Here is a 22272-nt window from a genome sequence, read left to right on the forward strand (position 1 = left end):
GATTAATCTGCTCAAAATATAATGTTACACTGAAACATCTAACGTCTAAGCATTTATGAACATGTGTTCTATGGTATAATTTTGTTTAATCTTCAGAGGCCTCTCAGAGGCCTCTAAATTTAATCTTAGGCAAACTGGCAAAGTTTTGCCTGACTAAAGAATGTCAAATAAAGCCCTAAAAAGGGATTGCTCGGATCAGAATTACTTGATGTCTCCAGCTGCTTTGTTGTGCACTGGTATTGTAAAGATGCCATAAATTCAGCTTAATTGGAGAGCTAAGCTAGGTTTACAGCTGTTTTGCTTACTTGAAGCAGTGCAAAACAGCTGAACATACCAACGAGTATGGACCTTCAACTGTATGACATTTACATTAGAAAACCTCCAAAACAACAGCACCTAGTCACAGCTTCCCATATTCTTGTACTATCTTATTTTTTTTCTCTTTCTCCCGATGGTTCTCTTCCTGGACACTTTTCACAATGCAGCAGAGACACAGACCTAGCGATATCACCACGTCATCAGAAAAAAGTGGGAAGAATTCCAGAGAGATACAAACACATCTTTCAAAACAGCAAGTATGTTTAAAACAGACTGAAGAACACGATGAGAGAAAAAAAAATCCGGATGTTAAATATACCATATTGTTACTCCTGTCTCAAAGCAGGACAGTATTCAATATCAATGTATTAGCACTAAAAAAACCTGGAATAGCACACACCCGCCACCATTTTAGGCAGAGCTGCCTCCGAGCAGCATTTTTATGTTTACCACTGCATTGCTTAGTGGCAGCATTCAGGAACTGGTTTGTACAGGGGTAAAATCGGGATGGTAAATAATAGCAGTCTGACGCTACCTACGTCCTCCACAGGATCTAAGGGAACTATTCCATGGTACATCTAGGAGCTGGTGCTTCACTGGTGGTATCAAGGAGCCAGAGCCACACCCAAGTGAATGGACTTGTTTAAGAAACATCACAGCAACCTTATTCACTATGAAAAACATCACTGTATTTTGCAAAATCAAGCATAACATTTTCTAGCATTTATGCTAGGCAGTCTAAATACAAAACCCCTATTTGCAATACCTCGGATAAAGGTGAGAGTTACACCTTAGAGCTGACTTGCATTCTAAGTGTCAGCTAACTTTATAATACACTCTTTCAAAAAATCTTGCGCTTGTGTTATGATTCACTGTGTTTTTATTGGGTAAGTTTTGTTATAATTGATCTGTGATGATGCAAGAGTTGTGAATTTCAAATAGAATTTTTTCTTGGCTTTGTGGTAGTTAAGTTATTCTATGTATACTCAAGGTAGACAGCCTCATTGTTTCTAGAAAAATAGTATGTCACTTCCATTTGTTAAACCCGTTCTAATAGCTACTGTGCTTCAATGTACATTTCTGTTGTAACAACATGCTTACACAGCAGTTGGGGTAAATGAAGAAAAATCGATATGGCTTCTCTTTTCCGCAGACAACAATGGTTATTCTTACGTTAAGGCTCCAATGCAGTTTCTTACAGCAGGGAGCAGTATCTTGCCTCTGTGCAAGGCAGCAGCTACAGCTGCTATCTTTTAGTTTTATTAACCTGAAGCGTTACGCCCTCACTGTTTTTCTTTGTGTCAAGCACTGTTTGAAGAAAGTAGGCTTGTTCTGTAGGAAAAGAAAAAGATCGTATCAGCAGTTGTTTATTTACAAAATTGTGGTCAAAGTTACATTTATTTAAGCAATACTTACTGGTGTTGTTTTACATTCATGAAGTTTATACAATAGCTTTCACTCTGAAAACTACCACTTCCAATCAAATTTGAATCTGCAAATGTTATCGTACTTGCAAGGTAAAATGATTTTAAGCTAATAACAGAATTTTTATCTCAATCGATACTTAGCCCCTTTCTATACACTATACAGCAGGCTATTTGGAAAAAACAACAACAACAAAACAAAAAACAACCAACCAAAAAAATGAACAAAACAAAAAATAACAAAAAAAAATAGCTGAAAGAAAAATGGTTTAATAATTCCTATACTACCATGCTCTCTGATGAAGTATTTTCCCTTCATTTATGCTTATATAGCAGCAGAATTTTTTTAAACTGTAAATTTTTCATTTAGATCCTTTACAAAAGAACTGATTCTCAATCCTAATCTGGAATAGTTCCAGTGTGTGTGTGTGTGTGTGTTATATTTTTCAATTCCTGCTGTTGTTTAGAAGTGTGTTTGCAAATTTGAAAAGGGCATGGCATATAGTCATATTCAGGAAAATTTCTGTGCACTCAAAATGAATGCAAGTGTAACAAAGGAAACTAAGCAGTAGTTCTCTTGTTCTCCAGGGTGTTTATTTTTTAGTATTACAAAACTGACATTAAAATTTTCAATTCCTTTTTTTCCCAGGAAAAAAATACTTGAATTATATCCATCTCACTCTTGATAGCTCATATTTGATCATTAATTTATTAACATAATTTTGAAGTCGAATAATTTTATGTCTGCTTACTAAAGAAGTTGGATCATTGACTGAGGATCCTTTTGTGCTAAACTGTTTTGTGTAAATTATACTGCTTATTCTCAGGTGACTGTACGTTTGTTTTAGCATTCAATAAAAGCCTCTTCATTTCTGAAAATCTGCCTGAAAAAATACATTCAGATTACAATTTACTCTGAAGTATTTATATTTTATTTGAAACGTTCTTTTTTAAACTCCCTTATTGGCAACGATGAAAAAGATATAAATAACTGAAAAATATTTATTTTTCCCTCCCCTGTCTCACTGACTGCATAGTACATGAGTATTTTGTGCTCTGAAGGCCACTCCTATTGTATCATAAAGTTATTCCATGCACCTGGAAGTCAATACGCAAATTCTTGCTTCACTACTGCTGCTATTCTTTCTTCTACCAAGTCTGTATGTAATTATAACATTATGGCTTAGCTTCTGGCACACAAAGCAGGATTTAAGTTATTAGAAATCAACTGACCTCATCTGAAATCTAACCTCTCACTTTTGTGTTGTACTCTTGTTTTGTGTTTGTACTCTTTGTATTTGTTTGCTGTAATCCATCATCAGGGGTATTGCAGCAAATTATATGCCAGGCACACATCCCACTGGTTATCACCTACTGTTTACTGATTAAAAATATATATATATTTAACTGTATTTATACTTGTGGCCTGAGATATACTTTGTGATTAGGTGCTAAGTGGTTTTAATGTTAGTAAACATGCATGTATGTCCTGTTGTGTCATGGCATTCACAAGACACACGCAGTACCAAGCAAGAAATGGGCACCTGTCATTAAAGTAGCCTCGTCACCTGTTCCAGCATTACTTTAGGATTGAGGGGCTGAGGATGAGTGGCAATTAGGAACTCCAGCAGAGAGCTAATTTTTTGGGGCAGGGATTGATATCTCAAATTGGGATGACCCATTTTCCTCTGCGGTCAAAGCCAGAAAACAGATGGAAAGATGCATAGCTAAGCAGGCCTTTCTGTATCATATCATTCTGCATTTGAGATGGTACATAACCTGAAGGAAATCAACAAAGAGGTAGGAAAAAGCTGTTGTATATCAAACTTTTCTGACTGAAAATAAATAAAAAGAAAGCCAAAGAAAAACATGGTCCCTGTAGGAAGGTGAATGTTAACACATCCTCTAGTGAGGCTAAAAGATGTTGTTACACTTCATATGAAAAACAAAAGTGAAGAAAAAACTCAGGTCTTTTCATGGTCAACACCTGTCATCTACCCTTCCTGATAAAGGTAATTGAAACGTTGGTAGTTGAATGATATTAATCTTTGAGTTCTATATTGATGGTCATTACTATTAATGATGTTAATTAGACGTGCCTTCAGTAAAGATATGAGGGTACGTCATTAAGTTTTGCACTCTCCTTCTCTGTTTATAATACATGTGCATAAAATATCTTTTTTGGAAGGCAGATAACAAGTATTTTTCAGAGTTTTGTTTAGTTTGTGAAAGTTTCTCAGAGAAGGTGGTCTTTTTCTTGGTAAGTCTGGACTAGCTGATCAGAATAGAGGTGCCTGAAGACCCTTCTGGCTTGTATGTAGCCCTGGAAAGCACGACATCTGAAGATGATAACACTGCTCCTTCTGGAATTTGGTGGAGGACGGATGACTGGCGTGAAATAGGTGGGTCTGCCTGAGTAGATATGAGAGTGAAACGTAAATAATCTTAAAATTTTTAAAAGTCACAACAGAAGTTACAAAAACACAATCAAAGTGGCTATCTAGAGATTATTTTTGGTGTTTGTTTTTTTTACTCAATTTCAAAAAAATCATTTTTTTTCCTAATTCCATTAGAAAAATCTAAAGGTGAGTGGCTACTGAGTGACTACTTTTTTCTTTTTTTTTGTTTTTTTTTAGTGAACACAGTCCCTAGTGACAACAGGCTGATGGACAGTCTCTCGCCTGTGTAGAAGTCAACTGACTTTAGGCAAGCTCTACGCAGCGTTAGGAGATCCGATATACAGAATGTCCTGGAAAACTGAAGCTTAAATTGTATACCCTAAAATAAGCAAATAGTGTGAATCTCAAATATATATTATGGCATTGTGCCTTTTGATTTTTCACTATTTAACATTGTGCCTGAAAACAAATAGAAATAGGGCTAAATAAAAAGTAATTTTTAAAAATAAATTATGCTAGAGCTGTTTTTCTCTTTGAGCTGCTAGTATTTACCACTGCAATCCAATTACTGCCACATTACAAATAGTGACAGCCAGAAGAAAAAAGCTGCTTGTCAAAATTGCCATTTCCATCCTTCTTTCTCAAGCAGGAGATCTGCTTAAGTTCCACGGAGGATAAGAAAACATACAATTTGCTCCTTTGTATTTTCTCTTTTTCTGTTTCTCTACAGAAGGGTTCAACCACACCTGAATTATCCTGCATTCAAAAGAAAGAATATACAGGTGTAACAGGAGAGTAGATCTGTGTACCTCCAACCACTATGATCAAGCCTATCAACTACATTATAGAAGAGTTTACTTTTGCTGAATTGTTGTTCTGGTTTTGGACAGATCTTTTCATCACTGAAGACAGCATCAAAAGATTTTAGGCTCTGACATTCATATCCAGGATATGTTTTTAAAGTCTTTCATCAGCCACTGAAACTGGATTAGCACCAGAAAGTATTTAACAGCCAGTATCTGGCTAGAGGAGAAACCGAAGGACCTTTGGCTTAGCAAGAATCTATAAAATGTGACTTAATTTCAAGATATCACACAATTAAAATGGAGCTCTTCAGCATTCTTTGGGACAAAAATAATGAATTAATGAAGAGCTGATGAAGAGTCTGACTGAAGATAATGTGAATCCAGAAACAAAATAATTAAGGTAATAGTTATAAAGGACAGGTTGGTAGAACCACTTTAACAAGCTGAGATGGGTTTATAAGAGCTTCACGACAGAAGGGAAACACTGCTCTCCAGTTTAATTTTACCCATTCCTTTAATACCTTCTAAACTGAAGCAAGTGTAATATTCGGAAGTTAATTTTTAAATTCATCTGTTCCTTTACAGAGACAGAGAATAAAATGTTTACTGGTTTGCAGTTCAGTAGTGATGGTCCCCAGTCAGGCCTCTTCTTAGTCACTGAAATGTATTGAGCTGTTTTCAAGAAATGCACATAATCTGGAAGCAAAAGTGACAAAACTATGTTACTGAAATTGCCTTGATTCAAACACTGCAAAGGCTGTTTGTTTTCTTGAAGAAGTCACACCTGGATGGTGGAATTTTAACTGCTGAATTTTCCTAATCTCATCATCAGTATCAGATGGTGCATTTAGTTATAAAATACAGCTCAGTATTCCTGGAAAACTGGGAAGATACAGTGCTGCAGCTGAAGCCCTGAAACATGTCCAGCTCATGAAATGAACTAGTGTGTTTAAAAGTTGCAATTGTTTAAAAAGCAAAATCCTTAAAATTCTTGAAATATTACTTGAAAATAATGTAGCTGCATGTAGTAAATGGATGCAAAACTGCTACATTTTTGAACTAGCAAAGCATGAAAATATGCCATTTTTGTACAGAATCGCCTTTTACTAAAAGGCTGCAAGAGCATGGCAAAATTAACAATTTTCAAAATTTCAAGAATTTATTTAAAATATATTTGGAATGATTGTTTTAGCCATTTACATTGTACTTCATAATAGCATTAAATCAGAACATTACAGATCCTATCAGATAAAAAAAGGAAAACAGTTATGCCCAAAATCGGAACATAATGTGAGTTTACAGTTATTTTATGACTCACTGTAATGTTATTATTAATCCATATGTTAAGACAAATCAAATAATTTGAACATTAGTGATTTTTATGGAATTTAATTTGTAAAATCATTTTTGTCCATTGCAATACATAATGTCCAGCACTATAATTTTTTCTTGTACTACAATTTTCCTATTAAACTATTCAAAAATCATATTTACATAACTATTTACCAATAAAGAGAATATATTAAAAATATATATTGAGGGAGGAATTTTAGCAGTCGAAGCTTATGTTCTTTCCGTAGATCAGAACCTATAATTTAGTATTTTTACATTGGACCTCTTTGTTCTCAATTGCAGTAATTAATGTCATAAGCTTTTCAAAACGTAAGAAAGAAAATCTGGTATGTCAATAGATTTGAGACTGCATTTTAAAACATTGTTTTATATAGCTAAAACCAAAGAATAGCCCATTAGAAATATAAAACTATCAGAACCACGGAAGTCTAATAGTATTAGACTTAATAATAGATTTTATTATTCAATCACAATTGTTCATATAGCTAACATATGACTGGAGATATTGTTACGAGTCTTGATTCTCGGCATCTGTCGTGTTATGCAGGTCACTTCAGAGTTGCAAACTTATATGATGTATGCTTTAGACTTACGGTGGAGTTGTTTTGCATCTCATACAGTTTGAAAAATGATTGTCCATACCAGTTTCCTACAGACTATACGAGATTGCAAGGCCCAATTCTCAGCTTAAGAAAGGTCCGGTGAACTACTGATTTACCCCAGCTGTAGATTTGAATCTGTTGACATGCTGAATTATTGTCGATCCCAATGCAAGCTCCTATGTGTAGACTGTACGTCTTACAGAATACGAGCCTATGTAGCTCCTGAGTCATATGTATTTAGTTAACTGACAAAACAAATGTTTACTTTTGTCAGTGTTGCTGAGCCAGTAACTGTGATTATTATTAAACTGCAGAAAAAAAAAATAAAGCTGTTTTAGTGTGCTTATTCATTTACAGAAAAAAAAAAAAGACCCTGATTTTAGGATCTGCACTGTTGTTGATGGTTAATGACAAGTGACAGTCAAAGCTGAAAGAACAAAGCATGATTTTCAGACACCCAACAGAGTATGATGAACGGGCAAATCTTAAATTCTCTCCTGCTGTCAGATACCATACTTCTATTTGGACCACATTTGTGTGTATTGCAAAATTAACTAAAATACCAAATCCTACAGATCTAATAACATACTTTAATAAAACCAGCTTGTATCTGGGTACTGACAATTGTGAGCATATTAAAATAAAGGCGATATATTTATCCTACTGACTTAACGTTCAAACTTGCAAACATCCCATAGGCCAAGGAAAACAAAAAACTAATAAATATGCTGAAAAACTCCATACCTCGGTATGAAATCCTGACCCTTTCTCCAACTTAAGTACACAGAGTCCAACCAGACCGAGAATGCCAAGCTAGAGGGGCCCCTCTGTGGGGGAACCTGTCCTTCAGTCAGCAGCACCCGCCGGCCGAGAGCCGCGCGGGGACGGGTGCTGGGGAAGGGGTGACACTTGGAAGTGGTGGCTGCCGTGAGAATTGGGAGTGTTTGTGCCTACGGTTATAAAGTCGCTTCCCTCAGCTTGTGCAGCGTTTTATCTGGGTGTACGTGACTGCCACTCCAGGCTCGCTTTAGCGGGGGTTTATGATGGGAATCCGGCTGCCGGCCCTGCAGCCCGCGCCGGGTGTCGCATCGCCCAGCGGGGCGACGCGAGGCACCGCGGGAGGGAACGTGCGTGCCCCACAGCTCCCTCCTCCGCTGCGGCCACTAAATCCTGTCACGCTCGTGAGAGGGCTGCTGAAAACTCACGGGTCTGGCCCCGAGGCGGCTGCTGCCGGTGGCGTGCCGCCTGCGTTTCGGGCACCCTCTGGGTTGGGAGGCGAGGGGGGGGAGGGGGGGGACCGGCCGCCATGGCAACGCGCGAGCGCCGGTTTAACGGCGGCGGAGGGGGGGGGGCGGCGCCGTGCCGGGCCGGGCCGCTGGGAAGTGCGTCACGGCGGGCGCGCGCCTGCGCCGGGGCGGCGGATTCGAAGCGGTGCGGGGCTGTGGCGGGCGGGATGAGGCGCGGCGCGCCCCGCGGCACCCTGCGCGGCGTCCTGAGGAGCCACAAGCCCCAGCTGCGCCTGGCCGCCAGCGGGGACCTGCTGGTGAGGGCGGCGCCGGGGCGCTGGTAACGGCAGGGGCAGGGGGCGGCCGGTCTCCCGTAGGTTCCTTGGTCGTGGGTGAGAAGGGCCTGCCGTGAAGGCGCGGGGTGGCGGAGCCTTACGGCAACACCGGGGGCAGCCAGGTGGGCTCGTCCTGACCCGCGGCGAGGGGGTTGGTCACGGAAAGGGGGTTGTGAGGCTCAAAAGAGACCCGACCGCGCCAAGGGAGCCTGGCCTGCAGAGGGGGGGGGGAGAAGTATCTGCACGTAATTTTTTAATTTTTTTTTTTTTTGAGTGACTTAATTGGCTTAATTGGTGTGACTGTAACGTGGTCTCGTTTTCCAAAGCATGCGATTCTCAGGGCAATAATGCATGTCGTATATTTGTGTGACTTGAAGGTAGGTATCTAGATCTGCAAGGCTAAATGAAGGTGGTAATTACATGACAGCGCGTACATTTGAATGCAAATGGTACGTGTTTTTCTAATTTGTCTAATGAAAACAATGATCTCTTCCTCCACTTTTGCTATCTGTGGAGTATTTTATGGACTAAGGACTTGTCCACTCTCTACTCATGCTGAGACCCACTCAAAGCTTAATCAGTGGGATGCAGTAGAAACTAATCAAACTTGCACAGTCATTAATAATTTTTTTATAGTTAGTAACACTTGGTGTGTGTTTCCATGGTCATATTAACTTGGTTTCCAGGAAGCATGGCTGTCTGAAAAAGGGTAAGTGGGATGTAACCCCCGAACCTTGGCCATCGGTTCCTGTCTCTGCCTCATCCTGGCACTAGTGTTTTGTGGCCTGCAAAGGCCATCAGCAAATTGAATTGATTGAAACTAATAAGCAACGTCAATCTGGTCTGGCCTAAAACATGGCTACAGAAGTACTCATTCCAATACAAAAGATGAAATCAGAACAAATTTTAATAGCGTGGTGGAAGCTTAGAGTATCTCTTCTGGTGATGTAAAATTAAATGGCCTTTAAACGTTAGGAGGCTTGGTTTCTTTTTGTTTTACCTTTTTCTGAACAGGAGTGTTCAGGGGTGCTGATTGTGCAAGATCTTCAACCAGGCATATGGCTAGCAGCACTTTCATTCTCTGTTTCTATGAATAAATAAACAAAACTCCATCTGTGTTGATCTTTTTTTTGGGGAAAAATAAGTTCAGCTGATGTAGTTAAAGCAACAAGTTATGAGAGTTTTTTCCAGCCTTTCTCCAGCAAAGCTTTAGTTTCTCCTACACATTCCCTACAAATTTTGTAAGAGTGATTCATCTGCATACTTTGGAAATCTATATACTAGTTCTTTTAACAAGACTAAACCATATACGTTTTGAACAAGCTGTTTGTCTTCTGCGGGGAAATGAGAGAGTCAGCTATTTCATTTTCAGGGGTATTTTCCTGAATGATCCAGGCTTTGTTTGAATGCACTGTGGTACTAAGTCCAGCAAGGAGGTGGTGTACCTGCCTGTTTTGTGACATAATCTGGTTATTTACTTTTTTCTTGACTCTTCAGTAAGCCGATGTCATCTTCAGTGATTGTTCCTAACAAGTTTGAAAGATCAGTCATAAGAATACAAACATTTTTGTTAAATATCTGAATTGAATCTCTTCTTTCCCCTTTCAGGTTCTCCTCCTCAAGTCTCTTTCTACACTTTGAAGCTTTGCTAGGACCTATTTTCTAAGTGTTAACATCCTTCTCTGTACACAGTATAGCTTAGAAATTTCTCAAGAAGCTGTTTTATAGAAGGAATATGACAATATTTTTAAGTGAAGAGAGAGGAATAGCGCAGAGGTTTGTCCAATGTGGGTAGAAATCAGTAATTTACCTTCTTGAAAATAGGTAAAGGATTTTAGTGATGAGATTGAGAGGTAAGAGCTGTGCAAACTGTGTTCTAGCTTGGAATTATAGAAGGAAAGCACTTGGCTGCTTTTTTATGCTAGAAGTGCAGGTTTGTATTTATATTGCAGAACAGGCTTGAAGTATGAATGAGCACTTTTGTTTTTGTTATGGGCATAGAATCTAGTGAGTAGACATAGATATCTAATTTAAGGCAAGTTATTTATCTAATAAATTGCTAATGTGGCAGGAAAACAAAATGAGGGAGCTTGCCACTATTGTTCATGAGTCCTGCCCAACAGGTGTGTGGAAGTTGACCTGCAAGCAGTGTTACATGTTTTTCTTAAATTCTTGAAACTTTCCAACCTTTCTGTTTTGGGAAATAAATATACTGTTGTGTAAGATTTTTTTTATGGGTATTTCAAAACTTTTGAAGTTTTATGCTGAGCGACAATAATCTAACGTAGTGAAGCAATGGCTTTAAACAGGTGTGGCATCACTTAGGTACTTGTCAGTAGCTGTTGCATTGATGGTATTCTGGTATTATGCTTTTCATTAGCCTTTCTCTATTTCCTTAAACAGAGACCATATAAACTTGAACAATCTGGAATATTTATTAACGTGTGCTCTGCTGTAGAATGCTCTGACTTTACTCATCTGTTTCTTTTAAGTTGATAGGAGTTTGGGGAAGCTTCTCAACACAGAGTAATTCCCTTTGAAAGCAGGAAAACGTAGGTGCAATGAGTCTAAGAGGATGCATTTTTTCAAAGGCAGTTTTAAAGTGAACAGTTTTGCATTTAGGTGCCTCAGCAAGGGGGCATGAAACTATGGCAAGTTTTTGTTCCCCCTTGTTCTCCTCCTCCAGGTTGTTCCCAGAAATCTAACCTTCATGTTGATAAGTCTAATAATGGCAAGTATAGTGTTTAACACTATCTCAGTGCCACAACAGATTCTCTTCAGAGGTAACTTCCTCATGCAGAAATTAATAGGTTAAAACTTGGTTTGATATTTTGCTAAGTAAATCTGCAGGAGCATCTGCTTTTTCTGTAGTAGGTGCTTCCAAATACAAAAATATAGATGTATGTGTTGCACAGTGACATTCCTTTAGTTCAGCAGTTTTAGAAGGAATTGAGTTTTGTCATATGAACGCTAAAATGCCTGCAGATTTCTTCTGCTGCGAGCACCCTGCCAGGCTGTTTCCCATAAATTCTAAATTGTAACTTTCCTTGTTAGCTGATCAACAGTCTAGAAAGATATGATGGCAAAACAACTATATCACCTAATTCATGTAAATAAAATTTTCGTGTTTCAATAATATTCTTGAGCTCTTGATTGAAGAAGTATTTAATATGCTTCACGTAGCAAAGTTAATATTGTTTGAAGGCTTAATTTACAAAATGTGCAGTTTCCAATTTTCAGGTTGAACTGTTGAAATAGTTGACATAATGACTCTATAACACTAGGGATTAGGTTCGTTACTACACCGGGGTGTTTTTGATGGCAATTTTTTAGTACAAGCTGTAGCAGTATTTTGGCTGTTGAAATTCTTGCCACTGCTGTATTGAACAGAGCAGGATCTTGTATTGAACCAACGTACTGACCTACCAGTACCTTTCATGTTGGAAGGTTAAGTAAGTGATGAGCTGGGAAAAAAAAGAAAGGAAGCTCCTGACAGTGGAGAGTTTCTTCTGCTAGAGAAATTAATGTCAATGCTCCTTTGCTCTGGAAAAGGGCAGGAGTCCTTGAACTTGTCTATGGCCCATTTGGTGATAAGGCAGGGATGAATTTGCTGTTCGTTAACAGTCTGACTCTTTTAGTCACTGAAAGCTGATTGTATCTACTAGTAAGCAAAAGGATTCTCATTCTCTGCTTGATACTTTTGTTTAGCAGGCTTTTTTTTCTTTTGTAATAAAACGTAAATAAAGTTTTATTTCTGTTAGATGTCTGTATGATCACTTCTACGGCACTTTTACAATTTAAGTATAATAAACTTAAACTGTATTTACAAGAGTTTTGCAGTACGGAATATCATGGGCATCTATTAGGGTTTGACCCAAGTGATACCCTGTCTTCCTAAGAACACCCTTCAGGAATTTCGAAGCAGTCTAATATGGGAATCCTCTGTCTCAAACAATGGATCTCTAACAAAACAAACAGTGCATGAGCAGTCTGAATTCTCCCTGATTTTATTTTTCTTCTTTTAAAGATACATTTGAACTTCTTAATGTTTCTCCATCGGCTAGCAGAAGAAGCCAGGACAAATGCTTTTGAGAACAAAAGTAAAACAATTAAACCTGAGCATACTGTAGCTGCAGCAAAGGTAATAAAGCATTTTTAGTATTTTTCCTCTTCTGTTCAATGCAAACTATACTATGAGAGCATATACAAAAGTTTTCTGTGATACTGTTAATGTTCTCACTTACAATCAAAAACTTGCAAAAATGTTACCAAGGCATCAAATTAATTTTCTTTGCCCTGTTAAATATAGTCCTATTTTTACTTGGCTATTCCATGTTTAAATTCGTAGTTCAATATGTGGGTTTGTCTATGCAGTAGTCTACCAACACACATCCGTGGGCTGAAAACTGTGGCTGTGACTAGCATGGCACTGGCAATGAGTAAATAAGTACTCTGTGTTATAGGACTGTGTGGTCCTATAGCTCCCTGCTGCTTTGGTGAGCGTGTCCGATTTGAATGGGTAGTAGGAGTTTACATCTGCCTACGAACACTTGTGACTAGCAAAACTAAAATTTGTTTTGCCATTCAGTGTCATGGCTTCGGGATGGGGAAGAGAAGTCTGGACTCTGGCAGGCAGGGAATAGGAGCAAGTTCCAAAGTTGGAGGATTCTTACCTCAGATGATATCCTATCAAGGAAGCAGGCTATCTTAACTGCAGTAACATAAAAGAAGCTTTATGGAGCAAGTGAGGAATAGTTCATATATCATATTTGCACCTTCAGTTCTTACCTTAGTCTGAAAGCAGTCATAAGCAGATTCTTGCAGCTCATTTCACTTGGTGGGATATGATAGCTTTACCTCTGTTTCATGAAGGAACTTGATCTCTCTAATGTGCCTGCTTATCTGTTCAACCACCTACTACTGCTGTGTAAATTGGAAGAGTAAAATGCAGTGGTATCTGATATTTTGGTCCTGTGGCTTCTGTTTATCTTCAGTCTTTTTTTCCTCTGGCAAAATGTTTAGTTTGATAGTTTCTATTACTATAGTAACAGAAATATATACAGGATGTGTAGGGTAGCCAAGTTAATGTTACAGTTGGAATCTTATGCATTTGTAATTTCTTTTTAACTGTAATCTTAACGTTATTTGAACGTTTTTGTGCTCCATTTATTTTTTCTTAAGATGAGAAGAAAGGAAAAACTGCCTTTATTTTAATAATGTTAACACTTAAATGGTCCCACTTGAGCTTTGAATTTCATTTTTCAACTTAAACTCCAAACCAAAAAATGTCCTTCCAGGGGTCTGGGCACTCTTGATATATAAAGAAGCAAGGCATTGCAAACAAAAACTTGAGCATAGTAGCTGGGTAATTGCAAGTCTTAGTTATTTCTTTTTGTCTACGTCTAATGGGATAAGAACTTCAAGGAATCTGCTGAGGGCCTGAGAGCGCTGTTGCCACTTCCTGACAGTCAATTTAAAAAAAAATAAAAATTATTTTACCAAGTTCTTGGTTTATGAGTGTTCTTTTAATGTTTTCTGATATGGCATATTTCTGTATGCCTTTACTTTATTCCTGTCCTTTTCCTTTGACTGCTACCGTTGGTCACTCTACTGTTTGAAACAGATTGTCTGGCACAATGAGCAAATGGTCTGAGTATCCTAGTGTTTTGGAACTTTGTAGTGCTGCCTGGATTGTAATATCTAACATACAGTATATAAGCAGTGATAAATATACTTTTTTTTTTTTTCAGGTTATTTTGAAGAGAAGCAGAGGCTAGAAAACAGAGCAATGGAATTTCAAAGCATGTTTCTCTGTGTTTTCTTACTGACTTTTGAGATCCTGTGAGTCAGCTTTGCGCTTCTGGAAGTACTTAGCTTTGCTGATGTCTTGTCTCCTGACTCTGAATATCTTGCTGCTTCTTTAAAAAAAAAAAAATAATAATAATTATATGCACACACAATGTAATGCGTTCACACACTTTATGCATAATTTTAAAATAACACCTATAAGTGATAGTAAATCGTCATTTAAGACTTTTTTTTGTAGCTTATTTCCTCCATAATAATGGAAGAATGCCTGTACCATACTGACTCTTCAAGTACAGTGTGTAACTTTTAATCAGAAGTGTAAAACGTTGTAATGAGAGCAGTAGTAAAAATGCAGGTTTCACTAATTCCATTATAGGTTATGCAATTCAGAGCAGATTTTACTAGCTAAACAAAATCTTGGCTTTCAAAATAACTGCTGTAGAAGCTAGTAAAGTACCTTGGCTTTGTTTTATTTATAAATGTCTTAATATTTTTAAATAACTTTGAATCGTAGGCTAATGCAGGAAGAATACATTTTGTATTTAGAAATTGTGCTTTGAAATGTTAAAGCTGGTCTATTTTTTGATGTGCTACGTGAGACAAGTTGGTCTCTGATTCAGTTGCCGTGGACAGATGCAGGTTGGGGGGGGGGTAAGGGGAATATCAGGCACAGCCGATGTTTTTGAAGTTAGACCCTGTAAAACAGTGAAGATAAGTTGACGTGAATGCTGAACTACTACCTTCCCACTTTTAAATGTCATCCTAACTTGTCAGAAGTCTGGAAATGTGCATTATATAAAAATATATTTTTAAATTAAAATCCATATGCTATTCTTGATTTGATATTTTAAAACAGTTTTTGAACACTTTGCTTAGTTAATCTTTTTATAAAGATAGTTGAATCTTGCTGTTTAAGCTGATAATACTCTTTTGTAGGTAATATGCACAGTGAGCTATTCTCCAAATAAAGATTTTTTTGCAATGTTATGCATTGAGTAGTTTGTTTTATGCATTACAGAGTATATTCTAGAAACCTAGCAAAAAATGTATTTCATAAGTTTTTTTTGTTACAAATTCTTTAGACTACAATGTCAGAACTTCGAATTTTGTATCACGTCCATGCCCTTCTTAAAATCCTGTACAACCCAAGAAAAGTCCTTTTACGGTATGCAGAAAGGAAGGATGTGTATTCTGCGTTACTTAACTCATACGGCGTAGTTCAGTCTGCTGCTTATGAAGGTTGACGATTCCTTTTTCTGCTTTTTCTTCTCTTACTCCCTTGGAATCCACAAAGAAAGCTGAAAACATACACGTATAGAGGATATTTGGATTTAATGATCTGAAGTACGTTCTCAGGAATGAGAGATCTGATTAAGTATTTATATTTTACTTTTTAATTACTCTCCGCAACTTAATTTTTTTGAAACCCTAGATTTTCTTAGAACTGTTTTCAGTTATTTTTTTCCCTGAAGTATTTTCTTACAACAGTCTTATATAACCACATACCTTTCCTCATTGGACAGATGTCTGAGTGCTGTCTTGCTTCTTTTGGAACTTGTTTTGATTTGACTTTAACTTCTTTTTTGATTTGCATAGGAAAAAGATCCACTCGGGCTTAGTCTAATGTTCTTATTCTCAAGTAGTAGATGGATGATTAGCTGCCACCGGAAAAGGGAGACAAGGCCTAAAACTAGCCATCCATGTGTGTTTTTATAAATATTTTAGGGTTTTTTTTGGTCTCTGTTCATGGCTATGATTCTTTTTGTTGTGAGAGGGATGCTTTTCTACAAGCCCTGAGAAGTTTGGGTCAAAACTAGATTGGTAGTACTCGGAAGCAGGCAGGTATTCAGTAGACGTATACCTCAGCAGGTATTTATGTTTCTCTCTTAAATTCTCACTGAAAATTAAGGTGGTTGATGTAGTGTATGTTTCTGACTGCCTAACCAGAAGGCTATTATGTCTTCCTAGTAGGTTCTTCCTGAATATTCCCTAGAAGGCTAATCGTATTCGTATTTGGCAGCATTTCTGTACACCTTCATGTGTATCCTTCATTTTAGAATAAAGTCTCCTTACAGCAGTGTCGTCTGAATACCCCAGACACTTCCAATTACTATAACCTTGGGGGCTATAGTTAGGTAATATATCTTTTGGGTCAGCGAATCTCAGGTGGCTAATTACGAAGCATTAAAACGTAGTTTTAGAAAGTGTCTTTTTCAACTGGATTTGTGGTAGAAGGTCTAATGACATTGGGCTCTGCATGTACTTATTGCGTTCCCGTGGGGTTTCTCTGCCTTCGGGAGGAAAAAGCGAAGAGCTATGTTGACATATTATTAGGGTTTCTTCTACTCAATGGTTTTCAGGAGTGATGAAATTTCCTTGAGAAATTCAGTGTTTGAGACTTCACTATTGAATTTTCTTTGGTTTCAAAGGTAGGATTCAAGGTATTTTGGGAAGGAGAGAAATAACAGACACTCAGTACAACTGTGAGTCATTTCCTCAGGAAAGCAGGGTAGAAGAGCTTAAAGTTAAGCAGGTAGTTTTCTCATTCTTTTTCTCTTTACAGCTTTCCCAGCGTTCTTCAATTTCAGATCGTTCCTCACACCGTTACTACAACAGTTGACATAAGAGGGAGAAGATAAAATGAAGCAAGGGACAAATCTGGCAGAAGTTCTGGTGGCCTGTGTTTTGTACTTCATGTTACAAACTAGCTAACATAGCCCCCTTAGCCAGTGGGCTTATTCGCAAGTGAATAAGGCAGTACCACAGTATGTAAGTCCCCTGATTATTAGGTTTAAAACTACAGAATATAAAAGTGTGAGTATCATGAATGGTATATCAGCAAAGGTTAGATCTGTAGAGAGATCATAAAATCATTAAGGTTGGAAAAGACCTTAGATGTCATCTGGTCCAACCATCCCCCTACCACCAATGTCACCCACTAAACCATGTCACTAAGCACCATGTCCAGCCTTTCTTAAACATCTCTAGGGATGGTGAATCCACCACCTCCCTGGGCAACCCGTTCTAATGCCTGACTGTTCTTTCTGAGAAGAAATTTCACCTAATTTCCAACCTCAACTCCCCAGTGCAACTTGAGGCCATTCTCTCTTGTCCTATTGCTAGTTCTCTGCGAGAAGAGGCCAACCCCCAGCTTCCTTTCAGGTATTTGAAGAGAGCAATAAGGTTTCCCCTGAGCAACCTCTTCTCAAGACTAAGATCTAGCTGTTTAACTCTTAATGGAACCAACAGCAATATATGAGCCTCTACATTTTTGTGGACTAGGGCCCAAATAATCACCTTGCCATTTGAATACAAATTTATGTTGGAACATCGTCTGCTGTTTTGATTCAGGGAATCATCACAGGTGCTGGAGAGCACACATGCCTTGGCCCATCGTTGCTCTTATAAACAGAGGAGTGTGTGGTTGCGAAGAATATTAAGTTGCAAAATACAAATAGTAAGTATTCTCTGGCTATAAAGATACAGTGAAGGGTACAAAAACCCAAGACAGAAACATGTACTGTAATAGGAAAATTCATTTTCTAGCCATAAGGTGGGGATAGAGCGAAAAGTGTCTTTCTCTTCCTTGCAGTAACGTCCCAGTAAGATAAAATATTGTTTATCCTTATTAAAAAAAAATGTATTTATGATGCTTCCAAATTTATTTTTTTAAGACTACCAATCCTGCACTGCTGACACATGCAGGGCAATTAAAGTTAAATAAATAAATAAAAATTCTTTAACTTCAGAAAATGGTGATTTGTACTGAGAGGGTAAAATATATATGAGGCTTTAATGGATCTTGAAGATTATTCTCGAAGCTCAATGTTGCAGCATTAGATCATTTTCTGACTCAGTTACAGGTCTATAGTTATTTGTACAGCAGCTTCATTTTAGAAGCTGGCATGTTTTATGGGCAGTTTCATGCAGGAGGTATTTACAGGACGTTATAGCAACCTTAAATTTAAACATATAGCTAGTATTGGTTGAGTTGCTGATTCAGTTAGCCTTCTATTAGCCTTTTATCAGCTTAGAACAACTAATGATAGGCCATCATAACTGCTAAATACATAGTTTTTTGAGGTGACATGATTAGAAGTATATATTTAGAAGGTGTGACTGGTATTTCACGTAAAAATGCTGATTACAGTAAAACAAAACCCCTTTTTCCACAGCTGTAAACTTGATGTCAAGTTTAAATTCTTCAGACTGTTTCAGACTTTCAGCCTGAGTAGTTTTAGATCTAGGGTGAAAAGATCCTGCCAACATTTTTGTTGCGCTAAATACAAAATTGTAACTTTGAGGAAGAAAATGAGGAGCCTTTTCACCTGACAGCTCTCAGTTCTGCATATTTGGTCCGTTGGAATTCATTCATTTGCTATTTGGTTAACAATGGTGAGGGTGTGACGTTTTCTTTGCGGTCCACACTCATCAAATTCACACAGGTTTTGGTACATAATATTCTGCTGTGGACTGGGATACTAATGTTATCCTGAGCAAACTGCTGAAAGACCTGTTCAGGTCATTTGATATCTGTAAGATCAGGTTTCTTACTAAGAGAGTCTTTCCTGCGGGAATGATTTCAGTGGATGGAGAATAGGCAGAGTGTAGAAAAATACAGGTAAGACCACCAAGACATTCTTAAAATTACATCTGGTTTACAAAGGAAATGTAGACAACAGCCTTACTACAGGGTAAGTGCTGCTGTGATTGCAGTGCTTAAAGGAAACCAAGGGCACTTCCTACAGGAGTGGCTTGCTCTTAGCCTCCAAGTGCTGCACAGGTCAAGCTCTTTCAACTGCTGCAGGAACAGGCTCATATTTTGTTTCATAAGTGTGCAGAAGGCACAGAAAGATACATATTTTGGCAATTGAACAGAACCCGAATAAAAAATCATAAAGCGGAAACACTTCCAAATAAATGTAATAAGGAATACAGCTGGATTAGCCACATTTGAATCCTTATATCAGGTTTAAATCGGTCTAACTGTATTTGTACAAATCTTTAAAGTTGACAGCCTAATGTGTATTTTTAATTTGTTTAACTTCATCAGGTAAGTACACACAGATTAGGTTATATAACTGAAATCAGTTTTAGTGAGATTTGAGCAAGTTTTATAAATAAACCACGTCAAGAAAAACATTTACATAATGTGTAAACCAGTTTTTAAAATTCTATTGCATAAGCTAAGCTGAAACATTACTACAAGGAAGCGTTTAGTCCCAGCTGTTTGAGGGTACTCAGGGTAAAAGCTGAAGTTCACGTACTGATGATGGATTATTTAAACACACCTACATTCTTTATTCCTTTTTTACTCTTCAGAGAAAATTGTGTGTGTACAATGCTGTTTCCAAAATCTATGAACTGTTCAAAATTTTACTAATTTCTGAAGGTTGGATAGCAACTGAAAATTAAAGACCCTAATTTAAAAAAAGAGAGGGGAGTAATTAGGGAAAAAGGAAAGGTGGCATATGGCATAGTAAACAATTGCCTGGCCAACATTAACTGCACTTTCTAGCTTCCAGTATTTGTTTTTTCCTAGTTTATTTTTTCAGACTGAAGCTTACTTGTGGGTTTCCATGTTCTCCAAATTTAAAGGGTTTGGGTTTGGGGAAGGGTGCCAGTGTTCTGCATGTAGTCTAAGTAACAGTGCTCTTCTAAAACTTTTTCCAATAAAGTTAATGCTATGTCTGCTCAACCTTAACTTCAGCTTAACTAAGTTTTTCTGGGATATGGGTTATCTTCCTAAATTGTCATTGGAGTTCCGCATGGTAATTAATTTTGACAATACTTTTCCTGTTGCCTTTTTGTGAAGGTTTTTCCACAAAATCATTTGAATAAACATTGAAAATTCAGATCAGAAGTGGGCAAAAGAACTTCATCTTGCGTGCTGTAAGAGCCTTAACAGAAACTCTTCCATAATGAATAAATTTTTGAACATATATGACAGTACATAAAAATTAACTTAAATGATTTTCAGAAATTCACCTTGATTTTGTTTTCTTTTTTTGTTTTCCTTTTCTTGTTAAGACTGGAGAACATAATGGTGTGTTATTTTAGGGCAGCTACAACATTGAAAAATGCCAAGTGAATAAATTAGCTATCAATTTTATCTGAAGGCACGTTCATGTTATTTATAGGAATTTGGGCAAAAATGCATTTCTCATTTCAATGTTTGAATACTATTGATGAGCAATAGGTTGTTCATCTATAAATGTTTTACGTAGATTAGTGTATATATAAATGTCTGCGGATATTCAGAACGAGAATCCCTATTCACCACTGCTCACATTTCTTTCTTTTTATTTTTTAGAAGAAAGAAAGGGAAAGTTACCAAAGATGGTTAACTTGATGAATAGGTACTGCAGTTAGTACAAGAATCCTTCAGCAGTCTGTTGGCTTTGAAATGTATACCGAGTTCAAGAGAATTTAAGGAAAGTGCTTTAAAGGAGACATCAACAGCCAGGTGAAGCTTTCTTTTCCTCTCTTTGACTGAAGTTTATAAAATGAGAAAGAGAGATGGAACAGTTGGCTAGGAATGGTTCCAAATATGAAAAAAAAAAAAAGAGGAAAAAAAGTCTTAACCCTATCACTAGTATTATTTTAAATATATGTAACGCTTTGCGAATGAATTTCCCAAAGTTAGTTTGGATCTGGAAGATACTTGCACAGGAGAAAGCTTTAATCTCACCATCAAGCTGGAGTGTGTGACTTCCCCTGGTCACACCTGTCATAGCCCTGAGGAGTGTGCTCTCCTGCTAGATATGGTATGCTGTGTAAGGAGCTGCTCTGGGCAAATATCCGGGTCTTGGGGAGATTCATTGCTGTATCCATAACATCCTGGGGGAATTTCTTTGGACATCAGTACTGGAAAGACCTTGGTGCCTTTCCACATAATTCTACTGTAGGACTAACCTGGAGAATTTTCTACCTTTTTTTAAACCTTTTTCTTACCTGTAGCTTTTGTGTGTTTTCATTGACACTAGTATATTTTATTTTGTTTGCTTTACTTATCCTAAATTTTGAGTAAAATCCAAATACAAAATGTTCCCCAAAAACGTAAGTGTTCAGGGAGGAACCAAACACAGGAACTAGTAGCCCTAACACAAGCTTTCTGAAAAAGAAAGCTGTGTCCTGTTCACTTTAATACTTCTATACATATGGGGCATCGACACAAACATTGTTAGGTTGTGAATATAGGAGCTAGTGTTTAATGGCATTTTGTTGACTGCAACTTTTGAAGTTTAGTTTCAACAAAGCAAGGAATAGTTTATTGGCTTAAGAAATCATTACTTGTACTGTAATTTTGTACCTACAAACACAATGAAATTTATCGTTATAATTCTCACGACCATGCCTTATGTAGTATTTTTCTTATTTGCGAAACAGCTATCTGGCAATGTAGTTATAACCAAGAGTTGGAAGAATAGGTAATATGAAAAACACAGGATGAATGAAAGCACAGCAGTTTTCCTTTGGCATATTATTTTCACGAACCTAGCATCTTTTGTAAGGTTTTCCTGGAAATAGAAAGAAAACACCTTTCCAAATCATCTTTATTTGGGTAGAAAGGATGCTTAATTACAATGAACTTCTCCAAAACAAACATCCGTGTGTTGACCTGAATTGTGCCTTGGATATTTCTGCTAACATGCTTTTTCCTACTTCTTGCTTGCCTGCTTCCCCTCACAAGGGAGGAGGTTGGGATAAGCTAGATACTTCATTATTTTAAGGAAAACTCTTCTAATGGCTTTTTTTTTTTTGTGAAGTTCCCAATGAAGCAGAAGGCCACATATATTTAAAATGATGTCTTACAAATTTGGTGATTTACCAATAATATATTATTTTATCTTGCTACCTGTATTTTAAAATGTTTGCTGTTCTGATCTCTGAAGACCTTTTCTGAACATACTGGATTATATATATACCACTTTTAAGAAATTTGGATTTATTTTTTAATTTAGAAACCATAGATCCTATCCATTGTAAAAAGCTCCTTGT

At 37.4% G+C, this 22272-nt stretch overlaps 1 protein-coding gene and 1 long non-coding RNA gene across 3 annotated transcripts; one reads left to right on the forward strand and one right to left on the reverse strand.

Moving 5' to 3' along the window:
• Window positions 1-1669: 1669 nt before the first annotated feature.
• Window positions 1670-8209, reverse strand: LOC310896599. Of its 2 annotated transcripts, none has more exons than XR_014581644.1 (3): window positions 7647-8209; window positions 5555-5643; window positions 1670-4154 (listed from the first exon to the last, which is right to left on the reverse strand). It is a non-coding gene; the product is annotated as an uncharacterized lncRNA (long non-coding RNA). The 2 variants fall into 2 exon arrangements; XR_014581645.1 differs by having other exon boundaries at window positions 5469-5643.
• Window positions 8210-8276: 67 nt separating this feature from the next.
• Window positions 8277-15258, forward strand: CENPW (centromere protein W). Its single transcript, XM_083829040.1, has 3 exons — window positions 8277-8445; window positions 12491-12604; window positions 14214-15258. Exons 1-3 carry the CDS (start codon window positions 8356-8358, stop codon window positions 14238-14240), a joined length of 231 nt encoding a protein of 76 aa, XP_083685166.1. The 5' UTR covers window positions 8277-8355; the 3' UTR covers window positions 14241-15258.
• Window positions 15259-22272: the final 7014 nt, after the last annotated feature.

Source organism: Anser anser, assembly GCF_964211835.1.
Source record: "Anser anser genome assembly, chromosome: 3".
In the NCBI taxonomy this organism is placed as follows: domain Eukaryota; kingdom Metazoa; phylum Chordata; class Aves; order Anseriformes; family Anatidae; genus Anser; species Anser anser.